The sequence below is a fragment of the Python bivittatus genome, unplaced genomic scaffold (assembly GCF_059951505.1).
Source record: "Python bivittatus isolate LINGU-HERP-01145 unplaced genomic scaffold, Pbiv_v1 ctg000480_np1212, whole genome shotgun sequence".
Classification (NCBI taxonomy): domain Eukaryota; kingdom Metazoa; phylum Chordata; class Lepidosauria; order Squamata; family Pythonidae; genus Python; species Python bivittatus.
In genome coordinates, this window is record NW_028277075.1 from 1,092,471 (window position 1) to 1,118,880 (window position 26,410).

Below are 26,410 nucleotides of genomic sequence, written 5' to 3' on the forward strand. Positions count from 1 at the left end.
GTTTTTTTCCTCCCTCCCATAAAGAGCCTCTGGCAGCCGCACGGACCTCCAGCACCGCCTCTGGCTCGCTGTTTCCTGAAGGAACGAGGTGGGGAGGACGGATCGGGCCGGAACAGCGGCAGCGGCACCAGCACCACCTCGTACCTTCTTCCAGCCTGGGTAAGAGCCCCCTTACGGAGGGTTAAATGTTGCTTGGCGGGAAGAGCACGTGGAATTGCTAGGAGGCGGGTATTCGCTTGCAGAAAGACCCCATTTGGGCTGTTTGCTGGCGGGGACGGGGCGGAATTGGGATCGCGTTTTCCGGACTTCATCCCTCCCCCTTGAAAGGGCGAATGACTCGACTAAGGCCCCCAAAATCGCTGGGCTGGATCAGGAGCTCGAAGGTACCCAGCCGAGGGTCTCCAGAATGGCAGCAGCCATTTCCTGTTGTTGGTTTCGGGATCGACTATTCGCAGCCTCTGGTTGCGGCTGGGATTGCCCAGCGGTGCTGGTTTCTGCTGCGTCAGGTGTGGAGAAGAATCGATGGACTGATTGCTTCGGGCTTTCATCTAAAGTCTGATTTCATAAATAGACGTGGTCCCCAAATCTGCAGCCCAGGCTATGATGGTCCCCTTCCACTGGCCACTCCTGCGATGGCCTCCTTCCTATTTTTGTCAGGGAAGGGCACCTTGCCTTCTCTCATGGTGGGGCTTGGATAAAACAGCGTTGAAGTGGATGGTCTGTCTTTCCAGATAAGCCCTAATTTTACCTTATAGAAGATATGCAATTCCCGGAAAGCGTATTTCACTTGAATTGTTATCTTGTTTTGTTCTGGGTGGAAGAGTTCCTTCAGGTTCCAAGTTACAGCTTCCCACTCCATACCTTTGGTAAATCCAGAAAATGAGAGTTACTGGAAGAAATCTAATTAGAATCGTATTGGTGTGAGTACAGTATTTAGCATCATACTTGATTTTATAACTGTTAGCATACTGTAACCAGCATTGGCTTATACAAGACTTAAAATGTTTGTTGGCTCACTAAAATGTGGAGCAATACTGAATTACGCTAGCTCTGTGCAGTTGAACCTCAGTGGTTAAAGATTTATTTATTATTAAATTTGTATGCCGCCCATCTCCAACGGGAGATGCTGGTAACGGATGCATGCATTTCTTTAGAATAGTAATTCTTAAATTGGAGTGACTTAGACACTTGAAGCAGGTCAGGATGAATATGTATGGCTTATGCAGTCACCAGGAGTCAAGTCTGAATATATGGTACCTAACTAACTTACTAGAAGATCAATATCTGGCCTAGACATGTCTTCCCCTTTGGGGAAGTCTACTGACCAAAATATAATTAACAGAAAAAATAATAGAACAGAAAGTATACAGTAAAAAAAAAAGAAATTAATACATAATGTTTAAAATGCATTAAAACTGAAGGGAAAAAAGTTATAAAATTAAAATGTCTCAGAAACCTTTGTGGGATTCATCATGGCTGAAATGCAAGATTCCTCAGTAAGCAAGTAAAATTAATGGCTGGTGTGGGTCTTCCGGGCTGTGTGGCCGTGTTCTGGCCAGAACACGGCCACACAGCCCGGAAGACCCACACCAGCCATCGTATTCCGGCCGTGAAAGCCTTCGACAATACAAATAAAATTAATATTTGTTTATGAACAATAAGTTTTAAACACCACTTTTCTCAAAGTACTTAAGGGCAGCCCTAAATTTAAGAGCCCTAACTGAGTCTACAAGCTAGCACACTGCATTTTAGACTCACTTGTTGTGGAATCCAGGTTGTGTTTAACCCAGTGAACCAATCATAAACCACTTTATGGTTCAGTGTGTTGTGGAATCCCAGAAGTTGGGTTAATGAGTTGCTTGTATTGTACAGTCTAACTATTGTAATGTATTTTAGTGCTCCACCTTCTATAGGTAGATTACGTGTAGTAATTATGTGACTGGTGAAAACTTGTGCATGGTTTTCAGTGACATATAAGGGAAATGATACCTGTTCTTGATTGTTACCCATAATACCAACTGATAGTGGGGGGGGAAATGAAAACAATCATAGTCTCTGGAGGATTCACTTATATACTTACAGTAAATGCATGTTTCACTATTATGTATTCAGGCACTTCACAACAACATGGGTAATTTCCCTTCCTTATCAGCAACACCCACTGCATTAAATAAACTGGGAAGGGGGAAACTTTCTTCTTTTCAGAAATGCAACCATTTCTGTAACAAGCATGCTTAAGACTGCCTGTATGTATTTCAAATAATGTAAAATCCCCCCCCCCCAAATTGGGGTATTAAACCCTAGAAATGCTGACATAAGTTTGGTGATTCATGAGAGACAGTTGACTATCTGGTTGCATTTGAAGTACTCAGAGGCTGGGTATGGTATTATTCTATTCTAATCAAGTCTAGTTAATATCACTATTATTGCTAGTTAAAGGAAGAAAATGAATGTACCTTTTTGAAGTATAAGTGGATAAAACTCCACTGTAGCATGGTTTCCTTGCTGTCAGCTGACTTGCAGAAATCTTGTTTTTACTAAGATTTTTCCTATTATTGGGAGATGTAACTTTTTTTTCATAGTAAGTTTGCTTCAAGTCAGGAGACCTGTGGCATCTGGTAGAACATGTGGTTTGGTCCCTGGCATTTCTGGATAATGTGATACAAGTTAATGGGGTGCTGATAGTAGAATCAGGACAAGGATATATAACTTGAACCATTTCAAAAAACAACTTGAAGGCTACATGTAGGTTATAAGATCAGTGAATTACTTGGTTAAACTGGCTCCACTTGTAATCACTCAGCCATGGGTGTAGTAGTGGTATAAGAAAACTACCTTGAGTCTGTCAGTCAAGAATTTCAACATAGTGAAGAGATAACCTTTTCAATGCTGTGTAAAGGCAGGCTATGAGGAGCATTAGGGGCCTGGAAGAAGGATGAAGAATGATAGATAAGCCTTCCCAAATGACAGTCTGTTTTCCATTGTTTATCTTTCCTGCAGAGCATGACCGGAAGGGAGTTGGGTGTGTTTAGGGTCCACCTTTAATATGAGACAGGTTTGTGTGTGTGTGGCTTAACTGGCTTAGCCAGTATCCTAAATGGGTTGAGTGCATGTGCCTAAAACTCTTTGGAGAATCTGATCCTTTCAGAGGTTGTTGGTGGACAAATCAACACAAGGATATTAAAACCAAGTTCTTTCCCTCTCATAGAAATGTGTAGATCATTACTAGCCGTCTTGGATTTTCTTTATCTAAAAAAGATGATGCTACTTATAAAATAGCTCTTTAATCTATCATTTTAATAGGATGTTTTTAATACTGTTTTTATTTATCAAGAAGTTTCACAAAAGCCTGCAAATTCAAGTTTTTAACAGATGTAATTAAGTTCAGAGCACAATTCGCTGAGTATAATTAATGTGCTCAGAGTTCAACTGCATATACTGAATTTTTCTTAAGACTGAAAAGCTCCTGTGATTTCCCAACTTCTCTGCACAAGGAGACCCAACACCATAATGCCTTGTGATTCTATGTTGAAACAGGCCAACCCCCAATTCTAAGTCAATGTCAGCCCAACAAAGTAGGCCAGATAAAGCAGTACCAGAACTGCTTCCTGTAAGGCAGGGGATTTTTAAAAAATTGCTGTGAAGTTGATAATAGAGGGCTGAATGAGCAACAGAGCAAGCTTTGGAGGAGAAAATTTGAACCTAGTCGTATGTTGACCTTAATAGTGACAGATAGAACAACATCATCTAGACTTGTACCACTCCAAAAGGCACTGCAGCTCCTTTTTTGTTCTCCCCAGAGCTTATTTCTAAAACTTATGCGACTGAAATTCAGTGCCAAATCACCAAATGGTAGTGGCACATAATTCTACTTAAACACACAAATATCATTGTATTAAGCCTCCATTAAGCTAAAGGTACCTAGTTTACTAAAAGAAAAATCCTAAAAATTGGGGGATTTAGCTTTGCTTCCTTGGATGATATCAGCCCCATGCTTTCTACAGCGCAGATGGTAGACGCAGAAGGATTTCCCTGCTCCTGGCCATATTTGGATCTTCTCATCCTGATTTTAGGAGCACCTGCTTTTTTTCACTTCGGTTACTAAAAGCTATAAACAGTGAAACATTAGGGCAACCTCTATATATCTGGAGCATTGGATGATTTATGCAAGTGTTAAACAGTGATGTTTTCAATGACTTGCAGTGCCCATTTTGCCTTCTTTTTATTGCTTTATATGCAGAGAGTGCCAAAAGAAGAAAACAAAGGAAAGTAGTGTGTAGTTAGTATATGGTGAGCAGCAAGGTCTGTCTTTAAGTCAAATTTGTATGTAAACCAGAACAGTATTATTATATGCACAATAATAGTAGTAATGTGTAATGAACTTGAACCATTGTGTATTTAACTTGAATTTTGCTACAATAGGCTCCATTCTTAACTACGGGTTGTTTCTAACCTGGATGTTCTTAACCTGGGGACTCCCTGTATATCAAATTCAGAAAGGTTTTGCTGTGGCTAAATTAAGTTGCAATGTAGTGTGGTAGAGAGCCAATATAGCTAAGACCCCCACCACCACCACCACCAATGGATCCTACTCTAAGCACTCAAGTATAAATTCAGTACAGTAACAAAACAGCCTGTCAGCTAATTTCAGGCTCAAGTGCCGGTTTTAACTAAGTCCAAATAAGTCATATGATTGCTTGCTGTACAGTGGACTTTGAATCATACTTACATGGGCTTTGTAAAATTCTTTTTATAGGCATTTTGCTATGGCTTTGTTTCATTACCTTTTTGTTTATCTTGTCTCCCAGTTCCTGTAGGTCTTGAGTAAAGAAAGACGAGATGGCCTTGAAGGTAGCTGTGCTGCTGAGCTGTGTGCTGGGAATTTGGACCCTGACTCTGGAGGACCCTGAGGATGGAGGCAAGCATTGGGTTGTCATTGTGGCTGGTTCCAGTGGCTGGTATAACTACAGGCACCAGGTGAGAATGCTTTGAGCCCCAATTGAATTATAACTGGGTAAACGGAGGGCTTGGTGCTGAATTGGATGGAACTTTTGAGGATTCCCTCCCCCCAGCTAAAAATGTCAGACTACACTGAGAATTGATGGCTAGTTTGTTGAGAAGTTTAGCTTACTCACTGCAGTTTCTTATTAATGCTATCCAGATGTATAGGAATGGTGAAATAATCTGGTGCTAAGATTTTCAGGCATGAGCTGCGTATCAAGGTAACTGAGAGCCATCATTGTTAACCAATCTCCCATATTGCAGCCTTTAAATGTTTATTCTTACAACTTGAAGAAGCTTGGCATGGATGTGATATGATAGAGGAAGTTCTTGTTAGCTGTCTTGACTATCCTCTGAGTAGAAAGGTGGGATACATACTGAATAAGCAAAGAGTCAAAACTATTACTACTATTCTGCTTGTAGCACAGCTTTTCCCAGCCTGGCATGATTTAGATTTATTGGGACTTAAGGTCTCAGAAATCCCAATCCCCATCTAGAAGTCACCAAATTGGTATCAAATCTTAACATTTAGCGAAGTTTGACACACTTAGCGTTCGTTCTTTGCTGCAGTGCAGAGGCAGAACAGTTTACACCCTCTCCTTGTTTAGCAACTGCATTCTGTTTTAATGACTTGGCTGTTAAGCGAAATGGTCACTAAGTGAACATGTGACAGAGAGAGATGCTGCGAAGATCACTGGTTGTTGCCATCTCATTCAGATAAAATTCCCTCTCCTGTGCCCGACCTGGTTTTTTTCCTTCTTTTTTGCCCCCTTGCAGGGTGGAGTGATTTCTTAAACAAGCTATTTCTTCCTGAGCTGCTTTTCTCCACAGCCCAGCATTTCCCTAAAAGTGCAGATGGCAAGTTAACAAGCTCAACATTGTGACCTTAATTATTTGATTAGAACCCTGCTGCTGAAACTGACCAGACCTTAATCAGTTTCATCCTGTTAGGAAATTTGGGGATGAATGTGGCATTGGTTGGAAATGATCTTTTAATTACAGTTTATTTTTGTATTTGTGAATGGTCACTGAGGTAGTCGCTAAATGAGGAGTAGCTGTAAATAAGGCAGTCTGGTAACTTCTGCTGTCCCAGTTCAGTTTTGTAATTAAGTACAAACAGCATGGGTCAAAGAGGAACAGGCAGAGTAAGATATAAACTTAAGAGAGTGGATGGATGGTGTTGTGTGCGAGAGGAAGCTTGAGGTAAGGAAAATTTCATAAAAGACAATCACATGAAGAGAAGTTGCAGCAGAAGATGTAGAAATAGCAGTCTTCAGATTCTGCGATTTTTATTGTGAAATCATTTTTTTTTTGCACCAAAATTGTTTGTCCTCCTTATTGCAACTAGAAACTTCTTGATGGAAGATGGTAACTGTGTACTAAATTGCAGCTGGCCAGAATACCCAGATGTTGCAGAAATATGCAGCTCTCTTTAAAAAAAAAAAGTCAATCTGCAGTTGTGCAACGAGAAGGTCATGACAGAAGGAAACAAAATGACCATGGTAGAAACCTTCAACCCAGCTCTAAGATTCTACCCCTTTTCATGACCTAAAACTGTACTCTGTCTTCAGATATTTTTTCTTCCCTAAGCTTTTACTGTTTATGATTAATCCCCATCTGTTCTGTCACATTTCAGAATGGAACACAGCTAAAGTGTCTGAATATATCTTTATCTTGCTATGCTTGCAGTGGAGAAGAAAATTGAAAGGCTAGGATAAGATTGAGCTATGCATTTTGTGTGACAAAGTTGTTCCACTATCGGAGCATTCATGCATATATACTGTCAGGATTGGTGGATTAAGAAATGGTGTTCATTCTGTGTCTTTCTGAGAAAAAAATGTGTAAATTTAAGGAAAATACTGAAACCCACTGTAGTGTGGTGTGGGCTTTTTTACAATGAATCTTTTTCTGTTATTGAATTTTTAAGTGCTTTTGAAAGTCTTTCACTATAGTGTCTTGTGAAAGTTAAATGTTGAGCAATATCTGTTCCTTTTGGAACAAGGAAATGAGAGGATTCCAGATATTGGATGGCATCCAACAGTAGGAACTTGGAGAATTGTTTTTTTGGCCCAGCTGTAGGTTTCGTTTCTGGTTTAAAGAAATTTGTCCAATATTTTCCAAACAGTATAGAAACATTTACAGAATAAATAATTTCTTCTTGCCACCTATTCCTGCTCTTTCTTTGGAATAAGTTAGACTTACTACAATAGAGTGATTGGAATGAAAAAGTCTCTATTGCTGTGAGCGTACAGAGTTTCTTTTGGGGATGACTCATAATTTTGCAGGTGTGGCCTTGTCCTTCCCAAGCAGTGACCGACACAGCAAACCACAGAGATTCAGTGAAGTATGAATGCTGATAAAATTGTCTCAAAATTGGCCTTTCTGTCTCCAAAAGCTGTGTACTTCCACTTTGCAGTTGCTAGATATGCAAACATTTCAAGTTGTCACCGGCAACTGGAAAGTTCCAGAATTACACCTGCAGCTTAAATTGTTTTGTGATACACAGTCAATGCTACTGAGAGCATGCACACCTTAAATTCTGTTCTGAGTTTAACATTAATTCACCATAGAGGCATCTATGATAGAGGCTGTACTCACTTCTGGGATTCTGGAAAAAGTGTCCTGAGCACCAACAAAGTAATTGTTGGGATGAATGACCTCTTCCGAAATTATGTGAATGCCCATTTTTCTCCCTGTTTTCTTTTGGCTGGTGTGCACTTGCTGATGCCAGTCACCCATTTTCACACCTGCTCCTTTAGTTATTTCCTTTACGCTGCACTTTTTCTCCTCCCCAGTGTCTCACCCAGCCTGCTGTGTTCCCCATTTCCCATTGCCTCTTACACAGCCTTTCTCATCCCCAGCACTGTGTCCAATCTTCTTCCACCATGGATTCCTATTAGAATCATAATTGTTTTGTGATTTGGCTCAGTATGTTTGTGGCTCAGAGCCATGTTGATCTATTCTCCTATCAATGTTTCTTTCTGCAAGCATCCTCTGTTTGTGAGTCTCAGTGAACAATTATGTTCCAAGTCTACATTGTGAGAAACAAGATATTAACTTAAGCAATATCTATGTAATGTCACGGTGTCTTGCCTACTGTTGAAAAACAGCTGGTAAAGAAAACTGTCTTATATCTTTCAGGCTGATGCATGCCATGCTTACCAGATCGTGCACCAGAATGGCATACCAGATGAACAAATTATTGTTATGATGTATGATGACATTGCCTATAATGATGAGTAAGTAATAAACATTTAGCAATGTGTATCCTCTTTGCAGCAACCCTACAAAAAATGTCACAAGCTTTTTTCTCATAAGGTCTCAAGTAATTTTGCAGCAGCAACTTTCACTTACTCTTTGAATGAGCCTCATGTTATGCTTTCAGGCATGTTCTACAACCAACTCATTTGGGCTTGTTCAACTGTCTTAACCTCCTATTTTTCTCAGGAAACAAAATCCCAGATTGCATTCCACTGGAATGATCATAGTAAATCTGAACAAAGACATAAGAAAATACAATTTTTCCCTTAGAACACAATCGTAAGCCAGCTCATAGCTCATCGTGGGAATCATAAAACTATGGCTTAGATTGGCCATCATTGTTTTAAAGGCATGTTAAGGCAATTTATAGATTTATTGGGTATGTACAGATATGCTTAAATATAGTATATGAATTGACACTCATTGGCTGTGTGGGAGAGAGAAATCTGTTCAGCAAAAAAAGAAGCAATAGCTGTGTAAAGCATGGCTGGCTGGGGAATTCTGGGAGTTGAAGTCCACCCATTTTAAAGTTGCCAGGGTTGAGAAACACTGTTCTATTCTGTGCATTATTCAGCATCTAACTATTATCTTATAGCAGTGCTTGGCAACATGGCCGAGGTATCTCTTCCATTCTAAAGCATTCCACAGCCCATAAATTAAAGTAAAACATGAACAAATTTTTGCATGATTTCAGCTCCTTTAGTTGAGATCCTGCCTATTTTAAAAAAGGACTCCCTGCACCCACTGCATTATACCACCTAAAAATGGTGGTAAGATTTTGGGATCTTACTACCTCAGCATACAAGGTATGTACATCTGAATGTCTGGAAATGCTGTATGTATTTTTAAGAAATGTAATCCATAGCTGGAGACTAACCATCATCATCATGAAATTGGAGGAAAAAGGAAATTAAAGGGAGAAAGTTTGATGGATCAGGTTGGAGAAATTGGCTTCCCTGAAGGGAGAGCTAGATTTTTCTCAGTGATTAGAATTCTTCATATTTGGCATAAGGCCTGCACTCAAAAGTTCTGCTTTCTGTAGCAGTTGATTTCATGTTGTGAAATCTCTAGAGACCATGATATTTTATGTATTCCTACTCTTTTTCCATTTCCAGGAATCCAACCCAAGGCATTATTATCAATCGACCAAATGGCACAGATGTTTACAGAGGAGTAATAAAGGACTATATAAAAGATGTAAGTGTCTGATTTCCTTGTATGGTGATATGGAACAGGAGAGCTAACTGGGGCTGAAGTAGTGTTTGCTGCTGTAAATGCAGTAATTCCTTAAGCCCAGATAATAAAATATATCCAAATAATAAGAGTGCAAACTAGTGCAAAATATTATTTCATTTTGGCTCCTAAGCCCAAGCCTCCTGGAGGCCATTTCAGTCCTGGACCCCATGTTTAGTTTTGTTGCCTCAGGCCACTCAGCTGACACTTGATAGATCTGCCTACCTTCTCTGCTCTCATCATTCTTTCTTACAAGCTTTTTCTTTAAGATGGGAGTCATCATCTACCTAGGTTAATCCTGGATATTTATCCCCCCTGCTGAGAAACATTGCTGTGGCTTACATATGCTGGTTGTGGGTTGCTTACAACAGATAAAGAATGAAGAGTTCATTGTTGCTGTGTTCAGCTTTCAATTTTTATCAATCTGTAGGATGTTACACCAGAGAACTTCCTTGCTGTGCTGAGGGGTGATGCTGAAGCAGTAAAGAATAAAGGATCAGGAAAAGTATTAAAAAGGTAACAGGAAAAAGGATGGAATAGGTTCCAAAAAGATTATTTTGTTGCTAATGTAATTTAACCTAAACCTAAACCGTTGGGGGAAATGGGCAGCATATACTTTTAATAATAAATAAATAAATAAATGATTAGTTCCTTTTGTTTTGCAGTGGCCCCAAGGATCATGTATTTGTTTACTTCACGGATCATGGTGGCCCTGGAATTCTGGCTTTTCCAAATGATGACGTATGTTTTTCAACACAGAATGTGTGCCTATGCGTCTGCAAGAAAATCAAAAAGGAGAGGAAGAGAGGGGGAGAGATAAATTTCCTTAGTGTTTATTTCTTTGGTGCTTTGTGAAAAGGAAACCTGTATATCAGCTCCTGTGTTTGTCATGGGATCTTTGGAGAAATAGTTGTAAATATTGTGGGGCGGGGTGTGTGTGCATGTGCGTGTATGAATGATAGTTTGAAAGAATGTATGCATGTTGATTGAGAATTGTAATGAATTTTACAATCAGTATATATTTTAGATTGACTATAAGAAATAGAATATAAATAATCATTATCTACTTATTTTGATTTCTGAATTGTTATCTTCTTTGGACATACTGAAGTTAGATAATTTATGAGATTTATTTTACTTCCAAGAACCTGGTTTTAACAAAACAGAGACTAGACTGAAAAATCACCCTTCCCTTTAATCTCTCCTACGTGGATAATTATGCCAGCATATATCTCATGGCTGTTGTAAGGGTCTCAAATAATTTTGGGAGAGGAATGCTCACTGTGTGTTTTTAATTTCATTTGCTTGATGGCAATGAGGGCTAATCGTGATTGTTTTGTTTTACAGCTCAATGTGCAAGATCTGAGCAAGACTATTAAGTATATGTACCATCATAAAAAATACCAAAAGGTAAAATTCTTATTTTCCATATATAAAAATGGCATAGAAAATTGCTTTGTAACTTCAGCTGTAATTCCTACAAGAGTTAATGGAAAGGATGACATTATAAAAAGTAAGAAGATTGTGGTACCAACTCTGAGGAATGATACTATAGCAGTAAACCTACAAGCTTTGTTATTTTATTGCAATTGACTGCATGAAAGTCTTGGTTTTGATATGCCTGGGAATCATACAGTATTCTATTTAGAGGAGGTCTTAATCAGATAAGCCAGTGTCCACCCACAAACAAGGCTGATATTGGTATAGCTGGAGAAGTCCTGAGATTTGCAGAAATACCAACATCTTTCAGGAAAGGTTTTGTAAGTTTGGAACCATGTGGTTGCTATATAGGGGTCAGTGCATATGAAAATGTCAGGCTGTTTGTCTTTATTTATTCCACTGCAAAAGGTTGGAAATATGTGAAATTTAGTCCTGTGCTGTGATACAATAAAGTTTAGACTGATAGAGAAGTGGCTTGGAATGTGGCCTTGTTCAGAAGTTTATGAGGAAAATGCCAGGGAAATTGATGTTAAATCTAGGCCCAGTTCTATGAAGGCTTCATTTTGTCAGGACTGTTACTTCCACCACTCTGGTATGCTTAACCACAAGTAGGAATTAATTTAGGGTATAAGAGACTTTTTGAAACTACAACTCACCTTAAAAGAAAGTACAGTGGGAAAAGTTAAATACAGTGGTATGTAGCTAACTGTCATCTTTTTTGAATATCCTATGGAATATCTGTTTTGAAACACAGATGCTTACATGATTTCCTGCTTGAAGTGAATGCACATTTCCAGAGAAAAAGACAAAATAGAGCTTTTTTTTCTTCAGTTTATATTAAGAGACTCCTAAGTAGCACTTAACTGATGCATTCTGCTTATATTCCCCTTCCAGTGTCTTAGAGCTCATATAATATATCATCTAATTTGAAATAGAGGTTTTAAAATAATTATGTTTAAATGTACCATGTTCTGGCTTTAACATGCAAACAAACTGGAAAGAGTTTCAACTGCCTTTCTGTCAACATCTTACAAAATTTGACTGAAAGTCTAGACCAACCTTTGCCAACATATGCAAGAACTACAACTCCAGTCCCTAACCAGGATTCCCAACCACTGGGAGTACTCAGTAAGAGTTATAATCTCAACATATCTCAAGGATGCCAAGCTGGGGAAGGCTGGTTTAAAAGGCAGTATAATAGAGACAAAAAGCAAATAGAGTGAACTTTTTTTTTTTTTAATCTGCGCTCAGTCGTTACCGACTCTGCAGTGACTGCTTGGACGAGTCCTTTGCAGTTTTCAAGGCAAGGTGTTTCGGAAGTGGTTTTGCCAGTGCCTCCTTCCTAGAGCAGAGCCCAGCTGGCGAGCGCAGGAGGCGGGCTTTCCGTTGCTTCGCGCCCTTTTTGGGCATGCACGGTTTTTCGTGCTTACCGGCAACTGCTCCCGACTCCTTTTTGCAAGGTGCCGCCAGCATTTTTCCTCCCACCGGAGTGAGAGTCCCCATTTATCTACTCACGTGAGTTTTCGACCTGTTGGGTTGACAGGAACTGGGGAGGAAACAGGAGCTCACCCTGTTAACGCGAAGGCTGGACTCGAACCGCTGAAGCGTCAACCATTTCTGGCCAGCAACTTTCAGCGTCATTAAGCCGCTGCGCCACCGCGTCCCCTTAGAGTGAACTAGTGAACTGCTAAAATATTTCTAATGGAGTCTTCTGTAAATTACAGATGGTCTTTTACATTGAAGCATGTGAATCTGGATCAATGATGGACCATTTACCTGATAACATCAATGGTAAGTGATCAGTCAGTGTTTTGATCTGGAAGCCAACAAGTAACACTAGCTCTATAGTGAAACCTCAGTTTAATGGAACATTTGAAGAAAAGATTCTCAATGTTTGTTAAATCCAAATTTATGTAATTGACAATGTATGAAACTATAGTCATTTGCAAAATCACATAACTGACATTGTCATGTCATTTGTGTCTATTTATTTATTCAGTTTAGGTGCCACCTCACTCTGACTTTGGGAGACTCACAATAATAAATAATATAAAAACATGAGAATACAAAAAATTAACCAAACAACTACAAAAATCACTACAGAATAATGACAAGATGGCAATCCAACAACAAAGTAAACATAAGACATCACAAACAGGGAAGTCCCATCCACCCTACCCCGAGGCCTGGGAAAACAGCCAGGTTTTCAAGGCCTTCTGGAATGCCATACGGATCTCAGGAGGGACCTCATTCCAGAGGGGAGGTACTGCTGCGGAGAAGGCATGCTTCCTGGGTCCTGAAAGATGATACTATTTAATTGAGAGGACCTGGAGCATGTCAAGTGTGCTGGATAGTACTGGATAGGCAGAAACCATGGGAGACAGGCGGTCCTGCAGATATCCAGGCCCTTTGCCATGTAGACTTTATAGATGATAACCACACCTTCAATTGCTCATGAATGGGCATGCTTGCATCACCACATTTTGAACTAGATGAAACTTCCAAGTTGTCTTCAAGGGCAGCCCCACATATTGCACTTTGCAGTAGTGGAGCTGTGAGGTGACAAAGGCATGAATGATTGTCTGGAGGACTGACCAATCTAGGAAAGGGCACAACTAGTGCACCAGATGGAGCTGTGCTCCATTTATGACACAATTGTCTGGACAGACTGAAAACAGTGGACTTATTTCAAGAGTGAAATCTGAATGTAGATTTTGTTGGTTGCATCCAAAATCAGTTAAATGATGATCTGTTAAACTGAGGTTTCACTGTAGTTCATTTCAGCAGATACAATAGTATATGTGTTGGCAGTATAATTGAATTACTAGTTAATTATGATTTAAAAATAGAGAACCTTGGCTAATTTGCCACCAACTGACATTTTGCTCATTTTGTGTGTTTGTGTTTTTTTTTCCAGTCTGTGGGATGAGCAGAGCAGCTTTTCTACCAGCACTTAAAACTTTAAATTATTGGGTGCATTCAATAGTATTTTGTGAACAGAACTCAAAAAGCTATTTTATTAGATAGAAATTGTTTGGTTCTGATAGTGACAAATATTGCCAAGGTTTCCAGTATTCACAATATCACTGTATTGTGCCATTCCAAGGTGGTGTAAATATTAAATCTTAATTTATGAATGCACATTTCCACTTCAACAAAACTTGAAGCGAGCTGGATATGCTAGCTGTTGATCAAAAAGCAAACATACATTCAAAAACATTTAAGGAGTACAGGTAGTCCTCACTTAATGACTACAATAGGGACCAGAAAATTTGTTGTTAAGTGGGATGGTCGTTAAGTGAGGCATCACATGACCGCACCTGATTTTATGACATTTTTTGCAGTGGTTGTTAAGCGAATCACCATGGTCATTAAGTGAATCTGTAGTCATTAAGCGAATCACACAGTTCCCTATTGATTTTACTTGCCAGAAGCCAGCTGGGAAGGTTGCAAATAGCAATCACATGACTTCTGGATGCTGCAATTGTCATAATTGTGAGCTGGTTGCCAAGCACTGCTATTGTATGACCATGGGGGCGCTGCAACGGTTGTAAGTGCAAGGACCAGTCGTAAGTTACTTTTTAGTGCTGTTATAACTTTGGATGGTCACTAAACGAATGGTCATTAAGTGAAGACTACCTGTAGTTAATATTCTAAGAGAGTGTTATACTGCAGCACCATACAGGTAGTCCTGGTTTAGCGACTGCCTTGTACAGCAACCATTTGCAGTTACAATGGTGATGAAAAAGTAACTTTGTGACCAATCCTTGCATTTACAACCTTTACAGATGTGTAAAGCAAAGGAAAGCTGAAGATCATAAACACAGTTGCTGTTTCACTTAGCGACTGCTTTGCTTAATGACCAAGTTACCAGTCCCAATTGTGGTCACTAAATGATTGCCTATAGTTCTTTTCAAGTGTTCAGAAACATTGACTTTGAAACAGTTAAGAACTACTAAAAATGTGCAAACCAACATGTATTGATTGTAGTCTGAAGGAACTATTTGTGTTATTTATGTGTATGAAAATAGGGCTCATTCTTCAGAGATTTGAAATGTAAAGGTGCACTTAGTAAAGGTTACTTTCAGATTAATGCTAGCACACTCATTGGCATTTAGGATTAATGCCACCTAGTACTGTATGTCCCTTTTGTAGATTCTAAATACTTGAATGAAACCTATAATCAATTGAGAGCTCTAGTTAAAAGTGAAAATACAAATTAAGATCCCAGATACCGTTCAAGCTGGGACAATTTCTCCTATCCCCACAACAGGCTGAAATTGCCAACATATCTTAGGAGTTTCATTACTGATTCCTTGTTCAGTCTGTCCTTTTACCTTATCTCATTTTATTTAAAGTGGGAAGGTTTTTAAAAGAGCATACATTGTGGCTGGAGCAAGTCACCTTAAAATCCAAGTACTCTGAATGGTAGTGTTGGTCAGGTTGGGCAAGCATTCTGACATGAGCAAGTCAACAGGGCTCATCCATTTCCTTTACAGTTTATGCCACAACAGCTGCCAACTCTGAGGAATCTTCATATGCATGTTACTATGATGACAAGAGGCAAACGTACCTTGGGGATTGGTACAGTGTTGGATGGATGGAAGATTCTGATGTGGTAAGTTGCCAGGACCTGGCAGTGGTATTTCCTTGTGCAAGAGCCCTATTAGGGATTACATTCTGGCGAACAGAAAGATGAAATATAGTTATTTCTCTGCTTTTGTTGCATCTACAAATAGCCAACCAGTGGCCCTTTTCCAGATGATTTGCTTCTATCCCAGAGGATCATCTGGGGGGCCCTTGTGAAAAATATTGGCATCTGGTGGATAAAGTCTCTCAGATTTGCTCAGAGTTGCACTTCGATGAGGCGGGTCCAGTTGAGGTGATAAAGGCATGGCCTTGCTCGGTTATCTGGGAATAATTTGATTCTCTTTCTCCTGAGGAAGTGGACAGGATCCTTTGGACTGTTTGCCCGGCCACCTATTCATTAGATTCTAGTGCTTCTTGGTTGGTTAAGACCTCCTGAGAGATGACATGAGGTTGACAGGCTAGATTATAGAAAGAAAGGTATTATGATGTAACTTTAGAGAGAGAGGTTAAAATATAATTGTACTTATAACTGCTCTGAAGAATATCGGAAGCCGCTGCTTTCATTTTTCTTTTCTATTTTTAATTTTTTTTCTTTTCTTGTACTTTTCTCTTTTTCTTTGCTTTCTTTCTCTCTTTTCTTCTTTACTTTCCTTGATATTGTGGTGTTTCTCCCTTTTTTAATGTGTAAGTTGCTCGGTCTCCTTCTAGAAACAGGTACCGTAGTAATGTGTTTTATAAATAAAGAAATAGCGCATGTGGGAAGTATTGGGGTAGATATCATCAACTTCAATGTGCTTATGGATACCATCAGTAAAGTGTATTGGAGAAATGTCTAAAAGAGGCATATTTTTCCATTTCTCTGTAGTATTAATCACTAGTCCTTGCGCATTCCTCACAGTATTTTTCAATGTAGAATAAATGATGGGTTTTGTGGAAATTCCTTTTGAACTTCAGACTCTCTTGCACAATTTGTCCCCTGGGAAACTTTTCAGCATTTTTTTTTAAAGACTGTCATCTTTTCTAATTGAGAACCAAAACTTTGGAGGGGAACAATGTGTTTCAGTATTTGTACACAGAAAGGCGTAAGCACATGGCAGGTGCTTGTTTCTTTTTCATTTTACAGGAAGATCTGAAAAAAGAAACCCTCCACAAGCAGTTTCTGTTAGTAAAGAAACATACCAACACTAGTCATGTGATGCAGTATGGAAACATTGTGAGTACTTAATTAATAGTATGGGAGTATTGAGACAGACGTCTTTGAAAGTAGCATTCTACCCAGTTTTTCTCTAAAGTACAGTGGTACCTCTACTTACGAACTTAATCCGTTCTGTGACTCTGATCGCAAGTCGAGTTGGTCGCAAGTCGAGGTAAATTTTCCCATAAGGTTCAGTGTAAATACAGTTAATCCGTTCTGCCCTCCGAATTTGGTTGCACCACGAGGCAAATATCCCCATAAGGTTCAATGTAAATACGGCTAGCCCGCCCTCCGAATTTGGTCGCAAGTCGAGGCACATTTCCCCCCCATAAGGTTCAATGTAAATACATACGGTTAAACAATTCTGAAACATATGCATTTTATTTTTAAACCACAAAAACATGAAAAAAAGCACAGTATGAAGAGGGAGAATGGGGTGGGGAGGCAGTTATTGTTTGGAGGGAGAGTCCCCCTCCAAAAGGACATCGGGGAGATCTCCTTCAGGGGTTTCCTCTCTTCTTTGCCTCTTAGCTGCAGGCTCAGTTCTGGGGAAAAACCTGTCTAAAGTCAGTTGTTTTTTCCTGCGCTGCATAACCCTCCGGAAATGAGAGAACACGTCGTTCATCATGTTCAACGCTCTGGTTGTCACAGTTCTGTTGGGGTGGTGCTTCTCAATGAAATCCTGGCACTCATTCCATTTCTGCATGATGGATTTTATCACATCACTGCTCACCTCCTCCCCCTCCTCCTCTTCCTCAGTGGAATACTCCTCGCCAAGCGCTTTCTGTTGCTCACTCTGGAGCTGAGCAAGTTCTTCTGTGGTCAGCTCCTCCTTATGGTCCTCAACAAGCTCCTCTATGTCCGCATCATCCACAACCAGACCCATGCTCTTGCCCATGGACACAATCTCCTCCACTACCTCTGCATCACACCCTTCAAACTCACATTCAGTGACACACTCTGGCCGCAGTTTCCTCCAGGCCGAGTTTAAGGTCCGGCAGGTGACATCTTCCCAGGCTTTGTCAATTAGGCTGATGCAGTGGAGGACATTGAAATGTTTTTTTCCAAAACTCTTTGAGAGTCAAGGATGTTTCTTCGGTGACATTGAAACACCTGGTGAAGAGCGCCTTTGTGTACAACTTCTTAAAGTTGCAGATCACTTGCTGGTCTATGGGCTGCAGAAGAGGTGTCGTGTTGGGGGGGAGGAACTTGACCTTTATGAAGTTGTACTTGGCGTCCATGTCATCCACCAAGGCTGGAGGGTGTGCCGGGGCATTGTCCATCAGGAGAAGGCACCTTTCAGGCAGCTAGTTCTCAGACAGGTATTTTTTAACACTGGGTGCGAACACCTCGTGCAGCCATTCCATGAACAACTGCCTTGTGACCCACGCTCTCGCATTGGCCCTCCACAGGCAGTCTGCCCTTGTTCAGTGAACATTGTGGTCCCTGAACGCACGAGGGGTCTGGGAATGGTACACGAGTAGTGGCTTAATCTTCAGGTCGCTGCTTGCGTTCGCACACAGCAAAAGGGTCAATCTGTCCTTCATGGGCTTGTGCCCTGGCAGTGCCTTTTCCTCCCGCGTGATGTAGATTCTGTTTGGCATCTTCTTCCAGAAGAGCCCTGTCTCATCGCAGTTGAACACTTGCTGAGCGACGTATCCTTCCGCCTTCATGAAGTCCTCAAAGTCTTTCTTGTAGGCTTCTGCAGCAGCCTTGTCAGAACTGGAAGCCTCACCATGTCTTGCCACACTGTGGATGCCACTTCTCTTTCGGAATTTCTCAAACCAGCCTCTGCTGGCTTTAAATTCCTCACTTCTTGTGCTGGTAGAGGGGTTTTCCCGCAGTAAATCACTGTGCAGCTTCCTGGCTTTTTCACAGATGATAGCTTCACTCACGCTATCACCTGCCAGCTGTTTCTCATTCAGCCACACCAACAACAGCTTTTCCACCTCTTCCACCACTTGTGTCCTCTTCCTTGTTAAGATTGTCATTCCTTTTGCCACATCAGCTCCTCTGATGGCATCTTTATTCTTCGGAATAGTCGAGATGGTCGACTTCGCCATCTTGTACTCTGAGGCCAGATCAGTCACACGAATACCACAATCGTGCTTTTCTATAATGTCCTTCTTAAGTTCGATCGTCACTTTTTTCTTCAAAGCCTTATTCTTGCCAAGCCTGCTCTGCATTTTCTTTGGAGCCATGCTGACAAGCACACCAAACAACTTCCACAACCTTCCAAAACGCCACAAAACATACCACAAGCCTCACCGAACGTCTCCTTGCTACCGCGATCTCGCCCACAGGAAGCCGTGACCGCGTGGCAGCAGGGAAAATGGGCGCGGATCCGGTTCGTAAGTCGAGGCGAGTTTGTAAGTAGAGGTAAATTTTTGGAGCCGGAGCTGGTCGTATCTCAAAATTTTCGTAAGTAGGGGTGTTCGTAAGTAGAGGAACCACTGTACCTTTTCAAAACTACATTAGAAGGGCGGGGGGGGGGGACTTGGAAGTTGGATTGTTGAGCTCTCATTTGCAGCTCCATGCAAGGAATGCAACTTTTAGAATGCCAGCCTTAATATTTGAGCTTCAAAAGATGGAAAGAAAATAAAGGTGGGAGGGGGGGTCCCTTATGTTCCTTGTGTTTATTATTTCATTCTTTTTAATCACGATCTAGCTTTAGGTAGATCAGCTCACCACAGTAAGTGTGGCATTGATTTCTGTGAGGATGGGGAATGGCCAACCATCTTCCCCCACATAAGTTTTCCAAATTAAGTTCATATGTGGGGCAAACTCTGGCATCTTCCCAGTTCTAGGATTGGGAGGATGCTGGGGATTGTTTAGCATAGGGAACAGGGAATAATGGCCCTCGCAATTTTGTTGAATTATAACTCTCAATCATCCCATCTGCAGTGGCATCCAACTTTCCCTTCTCATCTTTTCTGTGGCAGAAAAGAGCAGCAGGGACATGTTTTACCATGTGATCCTTATGACCAAGGATCTGCAGGCTGACTTGGCTCCCAGTGAGCCTACCCAACATAACAAATGTGAAGGATGCTGGGAGTTACTGGATAGCATATTGGAAAAACCATAGATTTTCTATTCTTACCTTCTCTGACATCTTGCATGTGAGGTCCATCCACATAGTATAGTAATTAGAGTCAATTTCAAATGTTTGAGGTCAAGGCGTGCTTTCATCAGTGGAGCTTGTTGAGTGGCCTTGGTAACTTCTATCCATTAACATAGGAAAAAGGGGAAAAGGAGATATCTCATTATCCCTTCAAAAAGTTTCAGCTTTATAAAATAGTCTCCTAAATATGCTTCAGTTTTGCTGAAGTGGTTGTCTTTCCATTTTCCCACTTGCAGTCCATCTCTCATATGAAAGTAATGCAGTTCCAGGGCTTAAAAAGGACTTCCAGCACCCCCATTTCATTGCCACCAGTCAGTCACTATGACCTCACACCTAGTCCTGATGTGCCCCTTGCAATTATGAAGCGAAAACTGATGGCCACCAATGACATCTATGAAGCAAAGGCAATTGTAGGAGAGATGAAGAGGCATCTAGAGGTAAGGATGAAAAGGAAATGCAACATGGACTTCAGTAGAAATGGACGATGTTTGTGTTTCTTTCTGTGAAAAGCATCTCTTTTAGAACAGAAATATCACATTCACATATTGGCCTAAGCTAGGAGTAAGCAAGCTGAACCCATAGGAGTTCATACCAAGTCTCTGGAGCCCCTTCCATTGACAGGGTAAAAAAATTAGCAGCATGGCTTTCGCACCTTTTACGGTGGGAAATATATAACGTTTGTGGTGTAAGCTTTACAGAAAGGAACCCTGTCCCAAACAGGCAAAGAATACCCTGGTTAGGGCTGTGATGTACCTACTGTGCACCTTGGCTCCATCTACTCAGCCCCCCCCCATGTAAAATGTGGCTCCCAACTAGCATAAAATTGCCCACCTTTGTATTAAACCACGTTTTGCTTAATCCTGATTTATTAGTAAACTGCAATCTCTGTGCTGACTTCACATAATGCATTAAGCCAAAACCAAATAAACTACATCATGATTTAGCATGATGTTTAATTCATGCTGCTATTTGCCCAAGGGGGTTAAAATGTGCTTTTAAATGCATTTGAGTATTTAGAAAATGAGGCTTCGGAGTTTTATTTGAAGGAAAAAAATGATGCTTTTGAATTGTGGTGCTAGAAAAAAAATAGCTGAGAATACCTTGGACTACAGGGAGAACAAATCATTCAATACCAGGTGGAGTAAAACCAGACTACTCACTGCAAGCACTAGTGATGAAGATAAAACTTAAATATTTTGGACGCATAAGGCAAAAACAAGAGTCATTGGAGAAAACCCTGATGCCTGGAAAAATCAAAAGCAATTTAAAAAAAAGAGGCTGATAGCAAACAAGTTGGCTAGATACTACCACTGATGACACAAGCATGAGTTACAAGAACTCAAAGAAGAAGTTGAGGAGGGAACCATCTGTTTTTTGGAGAGGTGTGCTCTCTCTACCCTGAATTAGGCAAGTGAGAAATGCTGATTTAAAGCTCATTAGACTAACCAGGGATAGTGGAAGATCAGCTAGCTCATCTGCCATAGTCCTCCATGCACAGCAAGATGCTAAACTTCACGCGGTCTTGTCTTATCGTGACATCATTATACTTTTCTGCTATTTAGATGTTTGAAGTCTGGGACCAGAAGCATTACCCTTGGATGTTTTATTTTTGCTATATGGAGTTAGCAAGGATATTCTTAATAACAGGATTGGTAAACAGCCAGTGCACTAAAAATGGATAAGGTGCAAATAGTCCACTTCATTTCAGCTGCCAATGCAGACTTGAAATATCTTTTTCAAAAAATGTATTAGGTCCAGATTGAATCATGTTTAAAAGAACACTCATTGAAAACATTAAGACCTGAATCTTAGTTATGAGTATCTTAAGTCCCATTGAATTAATGGTTCTACTCAAAGCATGAATTAATTCTAGGAGTGACTGAATAATATATTGTTGCATCGTAACTATGGATTTATGCCCAAAATGTTTACAACCACCTGCATACATGTAACCTCTATCTTGGAAGCTTTGCAGGATTCACAAAGTTCCAAAAAGTTAAAAAAAAATGCATGAAAGATGTACATCAGTTGAAGTGAGGAGGAACATAATACCACTTGAGTGAGATCTTCAGTGTTAAGAATGGCATTGACCCAAATTTTTGCTTAAAATTTGATCTTAAAAAACCATTATGATGATTGTAAGCAGGTTGTAGGAGGGAAAATGCTGTTATGTGCGTGTGAATACAGATAGTTCTCATTTAGTGACTGACTCATTTGCAACCATTCACAGTTACGATGGTGATGAAAAAGTAACTTTGCAACCAGTCCTTGCATTTACAACCTTCGCAGGTCTGTAAAGTGAAGGAAACCTGAAGTAAAATCATACAATTGTGATGTTTCACTTAGTGGCCACTTTACTTAATGACCAAGTTACCAGTCCCAATTGTGGTTGCTAATCCAGGACTACCTGTAGCCTGTTCTTTTTTCTCATCCCAAAAGAAAATGAAAGTTGTTCCAGGGTTCATTCTTTCCCCCTGTGTTTTTGAGGAAATGGTCATTGTTACATTTTTGGGATCCTGATAACATCCATTTCTCCTTTTTTTTTTCTCTTTTAGAGCAGAGAGATGATTCAGGAGTCTATGCACAAGATCATATTTTTAATAACAGGCTCTACAGAGCATGCACATCAAATCTTGTCACATAGGATGAACCTCAGAAATTATGACTGCTATGAGTCAGCAATTAATCACTTTAAAAAGCGTTGCTTTAACTGGCACAAACCTTTGGTAAGTTAACTCAAGATGTTGTGGTAGATAGTGGGGACTGGTACTGGTCTTGCTTGGACTATGTAAAATTGGGAGCCTGGTCCATTCTATTTGTATTAGAGGGAAAGCAGCACTTTGGTTATTTGATTGACCAGGAGTGTGAACATTTGCATTTTTGTATTTTCACTTGAGCAAAATGTAAAGCAAGAAGTAAATCTTACGATCTTAATAGACTTATCTGGAATTGTCAAGGGCTTTGCTTTTAAATAAGATATTGTTGCAGCTGCCTTGGGAAAGTAGTGCATTTTATTTCCTATTCTAAGATACGTTGGGCATATTTCTGAGCCTCAGTTTCTTGTATCCTTGACCATTGGCCAAGTTGGTTGGAACTGCAGGAAGTTATAGCTCCTTCCAGTCTGAAGGATCAAGATTCCCCATCCCTCGTTTGATAAAATTTCTTAGCGTTCATTTTTACTTGCTTTGAAGTACATCTGGTTTAACAGAAGAAAAAAATACTGAAATCATCCATTATGAAAACATGTTAGGTATGTGTGTGTCCACTTAAGGGTGGGAAATTGGATCCCCTGTTGTGTCAACCATGCCCATAATAAATTTGCCAATGGCCTTGTCACCTCAGATCTGGGCTATTGCAGTTTGCTCTGTATGAGCTGCCCTTGAAGATCATTCAAAAGTGTCAGATGACCCAGCATGAGATTGCCCACTTTGTTATGGGTGCACCAAGCCATGTAAAAACCCTTGTATAAAACACTACTAAGGGAGCTGTATTGGCTGCCAGCTAGCTTCTGGGTACAAGCAAAGGTGCTGGTTGTCACTTTTAAAGCTCCACATGGCTCAGGCAGCTATCACTGAGACCATCTCCCTCCCCTGAGGTGGTTAGAAAAAGATGGCTTGTTGAGGGAATGCCATCTGCAGAGACCCACTGCTGATTCTTTTCAGTGGTGGAACAGCATATCCCCAATTATTTGGACCATCCATTTCTTATTATGCTTCTGAGGAGCTGTAACAACACAATTCTTGAGGAGAGCATTTGAAGATTAATATTATTCTACCTCCAAATGATGTTACATCAGGTTGGCTGCAGTTAATTGTAGTAGTTTTGGTTTTAATGCTGTTGTGATGGTTTGCTGTGAGTTGCTCAGAGATTTCAGAAACCGAGCAACTTAAGAAAACAAATATATCTGGTAGAAAGGAATAGGATTAATGACATCTAGGAAAATCCCTTAAACCTGCAGATTGAGTGATGAAAGGTAATTTCTCTTGTTTGTTTCCATTTTCAGTATGAACATGCGCTGAGACAGTTGTATGCCTTGGTCAATGTCTGTGAAACAGGGTATCCCACTGACAGGTAAAAGAGTACATGTGTATGTGTGTTAAGCAGAAAATTCACTTTATCTGTTGATCTGCAGATAGGCAACCTTTTACAATCAAAGGCCACTTAAAAAAAAAAAAAAAAAGGCCTGAAGGCAGCAGACGATGTAGCAGTGACATTCCTGGATGGAATTTTCCTCCTCTTGTGACTTTAAAAGTTTGTTTGTTTGCCTTTAATAATTTGCTTTCAGATTTTTGTAATGTAATCTCAGTGGGATTTCAGTGCCACAAAAAGGGGAGACACATGTGGTTCATGTATCGTCCAGTCCTTGTCTACTGGCTAGCTCCTGGTAACTTCTTCAAGTAGGCATTTTTTATCTACGCTCTGTGAAAATGTGCTTTAATGGTTGGTGCTTTATAAAATCTAGATGTATAAAACATTAGTGCTGTGAAGATTTTAATAATTTACAGTTGTTTTCTCTTGCAGAATACAGTTGGCCATGGATCAGGTGTGCCTTGGATAAAAAGTATCCCTTCCAGTATAATCTACCTCCTTTCAATCAAGTAATCAATAACCATGAAATTAATGTGGAATAATCAACAAGGAATTAACGCAAAGCAAAGCAAGATCATTTACATGTGTCTCTTATGAAGCAACAAGCCTATGGCAAAAGCTTTTTAAAATAACTGACTGGGTCCTGCACTTTAAAGCCTTCAGAGTATGCAGTGTTGTGATTCAACCCAGGTCTGTGTTTTACTCCAGGAGCTGCTTCTGAAGTTCCCTGGCATTAACAAGTTCCTCAGAGTGCTCATGATTGTCATGTGGATTCCTCTGTGTCAGCCTGGGATATTTTTATTTGTAATACTTTACAAGTGGGGGCTGACTTCGGAAGTGCTTCTTTTGAATTGAAATATGTTTAGTTTTAATCCTTTCACAGAGGCTTTGGGTGTCTCAGCCATTTGCAGATGGCCCAATGGATTTCACAAAATTGCTGTTTGTGAATGTAATATTTTTGGTTTTCATAATTGGAGGTCAGTGCTTTCATGACTTGAAGGATATGTTATTAATTGAAGGGTTTACATTGCATGGCTCAAGAATAAAAAGCCATCAATTTCCACCCCCCACCCCATAAAGCTGGGGGGAAATACCAGTTTGATTTAACATGATCCAGCTTCATTAAGAAAGACTCAAGGGTTTCAAGCCCATGAGCGATGGAAGAATTCGTTTGCAGCTTCTCCTGAAAGAGAATATATACTGTGTTTCCGTTTCCAAGTGTGATATATGTTTACACAAGTTGGTAGGAGATGTTGCAATCTTTGAATTAAAAAGAAGTTGATAAACCGCTTGTGTGTTTTTTTCAGTGTTTAAATGGGTGATGTGTTATTGCATGAGAATTTGTGCCTTTAAATGTGTGTATTTAAGCTTCTTTTACCTGAGGCACTTGAACTGTTTTCTGGAATTTTTGGGGTTCCCCAGGAGTTTAGGAGATGTTCCTTGAAGATAAAATCAATAGCACCAAGGAAGTTTGCATGAAATGAAGTTTTTCTATTAAAACTAATCTGGAACTGTACAAGTTATTCTGCTGACTTCCTGAAGCAAACAACATGGTTATTTTTTCCCCTTAAATCTGTACAAAGAAATCGGCTGGGCAGAAATTTGAATTTTACTTTAGCATTGTTCACCATGTCTTTTGTTGCACTTGAAGACAGAGAACAGTTCATCCATTCCAACTGTACCACAGCATCCAAGAGTTTCAGACTGGAAAAGTAAGGGTTCTTCATTAGCTACATTAGTAAGAGAGAATTCTGAAAGTCTGGTTATTTGAGATCTGTCATAAGAATATATATTCTATTTAGTCCAATCCTATGAGTCTTAGAATAAAAGCTAGTGAATTGCATTCACCTGAAAACCTGATATTCATGCTATTTGTTTCCTTAATCCAGGTTGTAGGGATGGATACAGTCAATATGGTGGCCATGACCATTTGATTGGAGGCCCGCCCCTTTTTACAACGGTTACACATGTAACACATGTAAAAGGGACAGCTGTGGCTGCCATTTTGACTTTTTTTTACAAATACCCCCCAACTCACCTGGATGGATAAATCGTCTTTTAGCATGGGGGATGCACTTCCTGGCTTGTCTGGGACTACAGAAGATGGGACTGTTATCTTATGACTTAGCAGAAGTGGTTGGGCCAATTTTTGGGATTTTTAGTGTTTTAAGAAGTGAAACAAGTGACTTAAACATTGCCCAGGCAAAAGGAGATCCAAGTATTATGGGAAAATCTGAGGGCTGCAAATGAAATGCTGGGGGTTGCCCCTAAATATTCTTTATAAAAAGTATCTAATTATACATGTACTTGACAATTCCTAAACTTCTCATACTTTAGCCCAGTGTTTCTCAGCCTTAGCACGTTTAAGATGTGTAGACTTCTTAATTCTGGGAGCTGAAGTCCACACATCTTAAACTTGCTAAGGTTGAGAAACACTGCTTTAACCCTACAGGGTTCCACTTCTAATGACATGTGAAAAG

At 40.1% G+C, this 26,410-nt stretch overlaps 1 protein-coding gene across 1 annotated transcript; it reads left to right on the top strand.

Annotated features, from left to right (window-relative positions):
* On the top strand, positions 1-25,216 carry LGMN (legumain). The gene is made up of 14 exons (XM_007422534.4): positions 1-159; positions 4,809-4,977; positions 8,143-8,240; positions 9,378-9,459; positions 9,926-10,011; positions 10,161-10,236; positions 10,843-10,905; positions 12,660-12,726; positions 15,435-15,553; positions 16,649-16,738; positions 20,078-20,278; positions 22,397-22,567; positions 23,845-23,912; positions 24,363-25,216. Exons 2-14 carry the CDS (start codon positions 4,840-4,842, stop codon positions 24,397-24,399), a joined length of 1,296 nt encoding a protein of 431 aa, XP_007422596.1. The 5' UTR covers positions 1-159; positions 4,809-4,839; the 3' UTR covers positions 24,400-25,216.
* Positions 25,217-26,410: the final 1,194 nt, after the last annotated feature.

Excerpts from the sequence above, each read along its gene's own strand:
- LGMN (XM_007422534.4), top strand. The coding sequence starts at position 4,840 with ATGGCCTTGAAGGTAGCTGTGCTGCTGAGCTGTGTGCTGGGAATTTGG. Across the intron at positions 8,241-9,377 it reads GACATTGCCTATAATGATGA|GAATCCAACCCAAGGCATTA; the intron begins GTAAGTAATAAA and ends TTCCATTTCCAG. Across the intron at positions 15,554-16,648 it reads GGATGGAAGATTCTGATGTG|GAAGATCTGAAAAAAGAAAC; the intron begins GTAAGTTGCCAG and ends TTCATTTTACAG.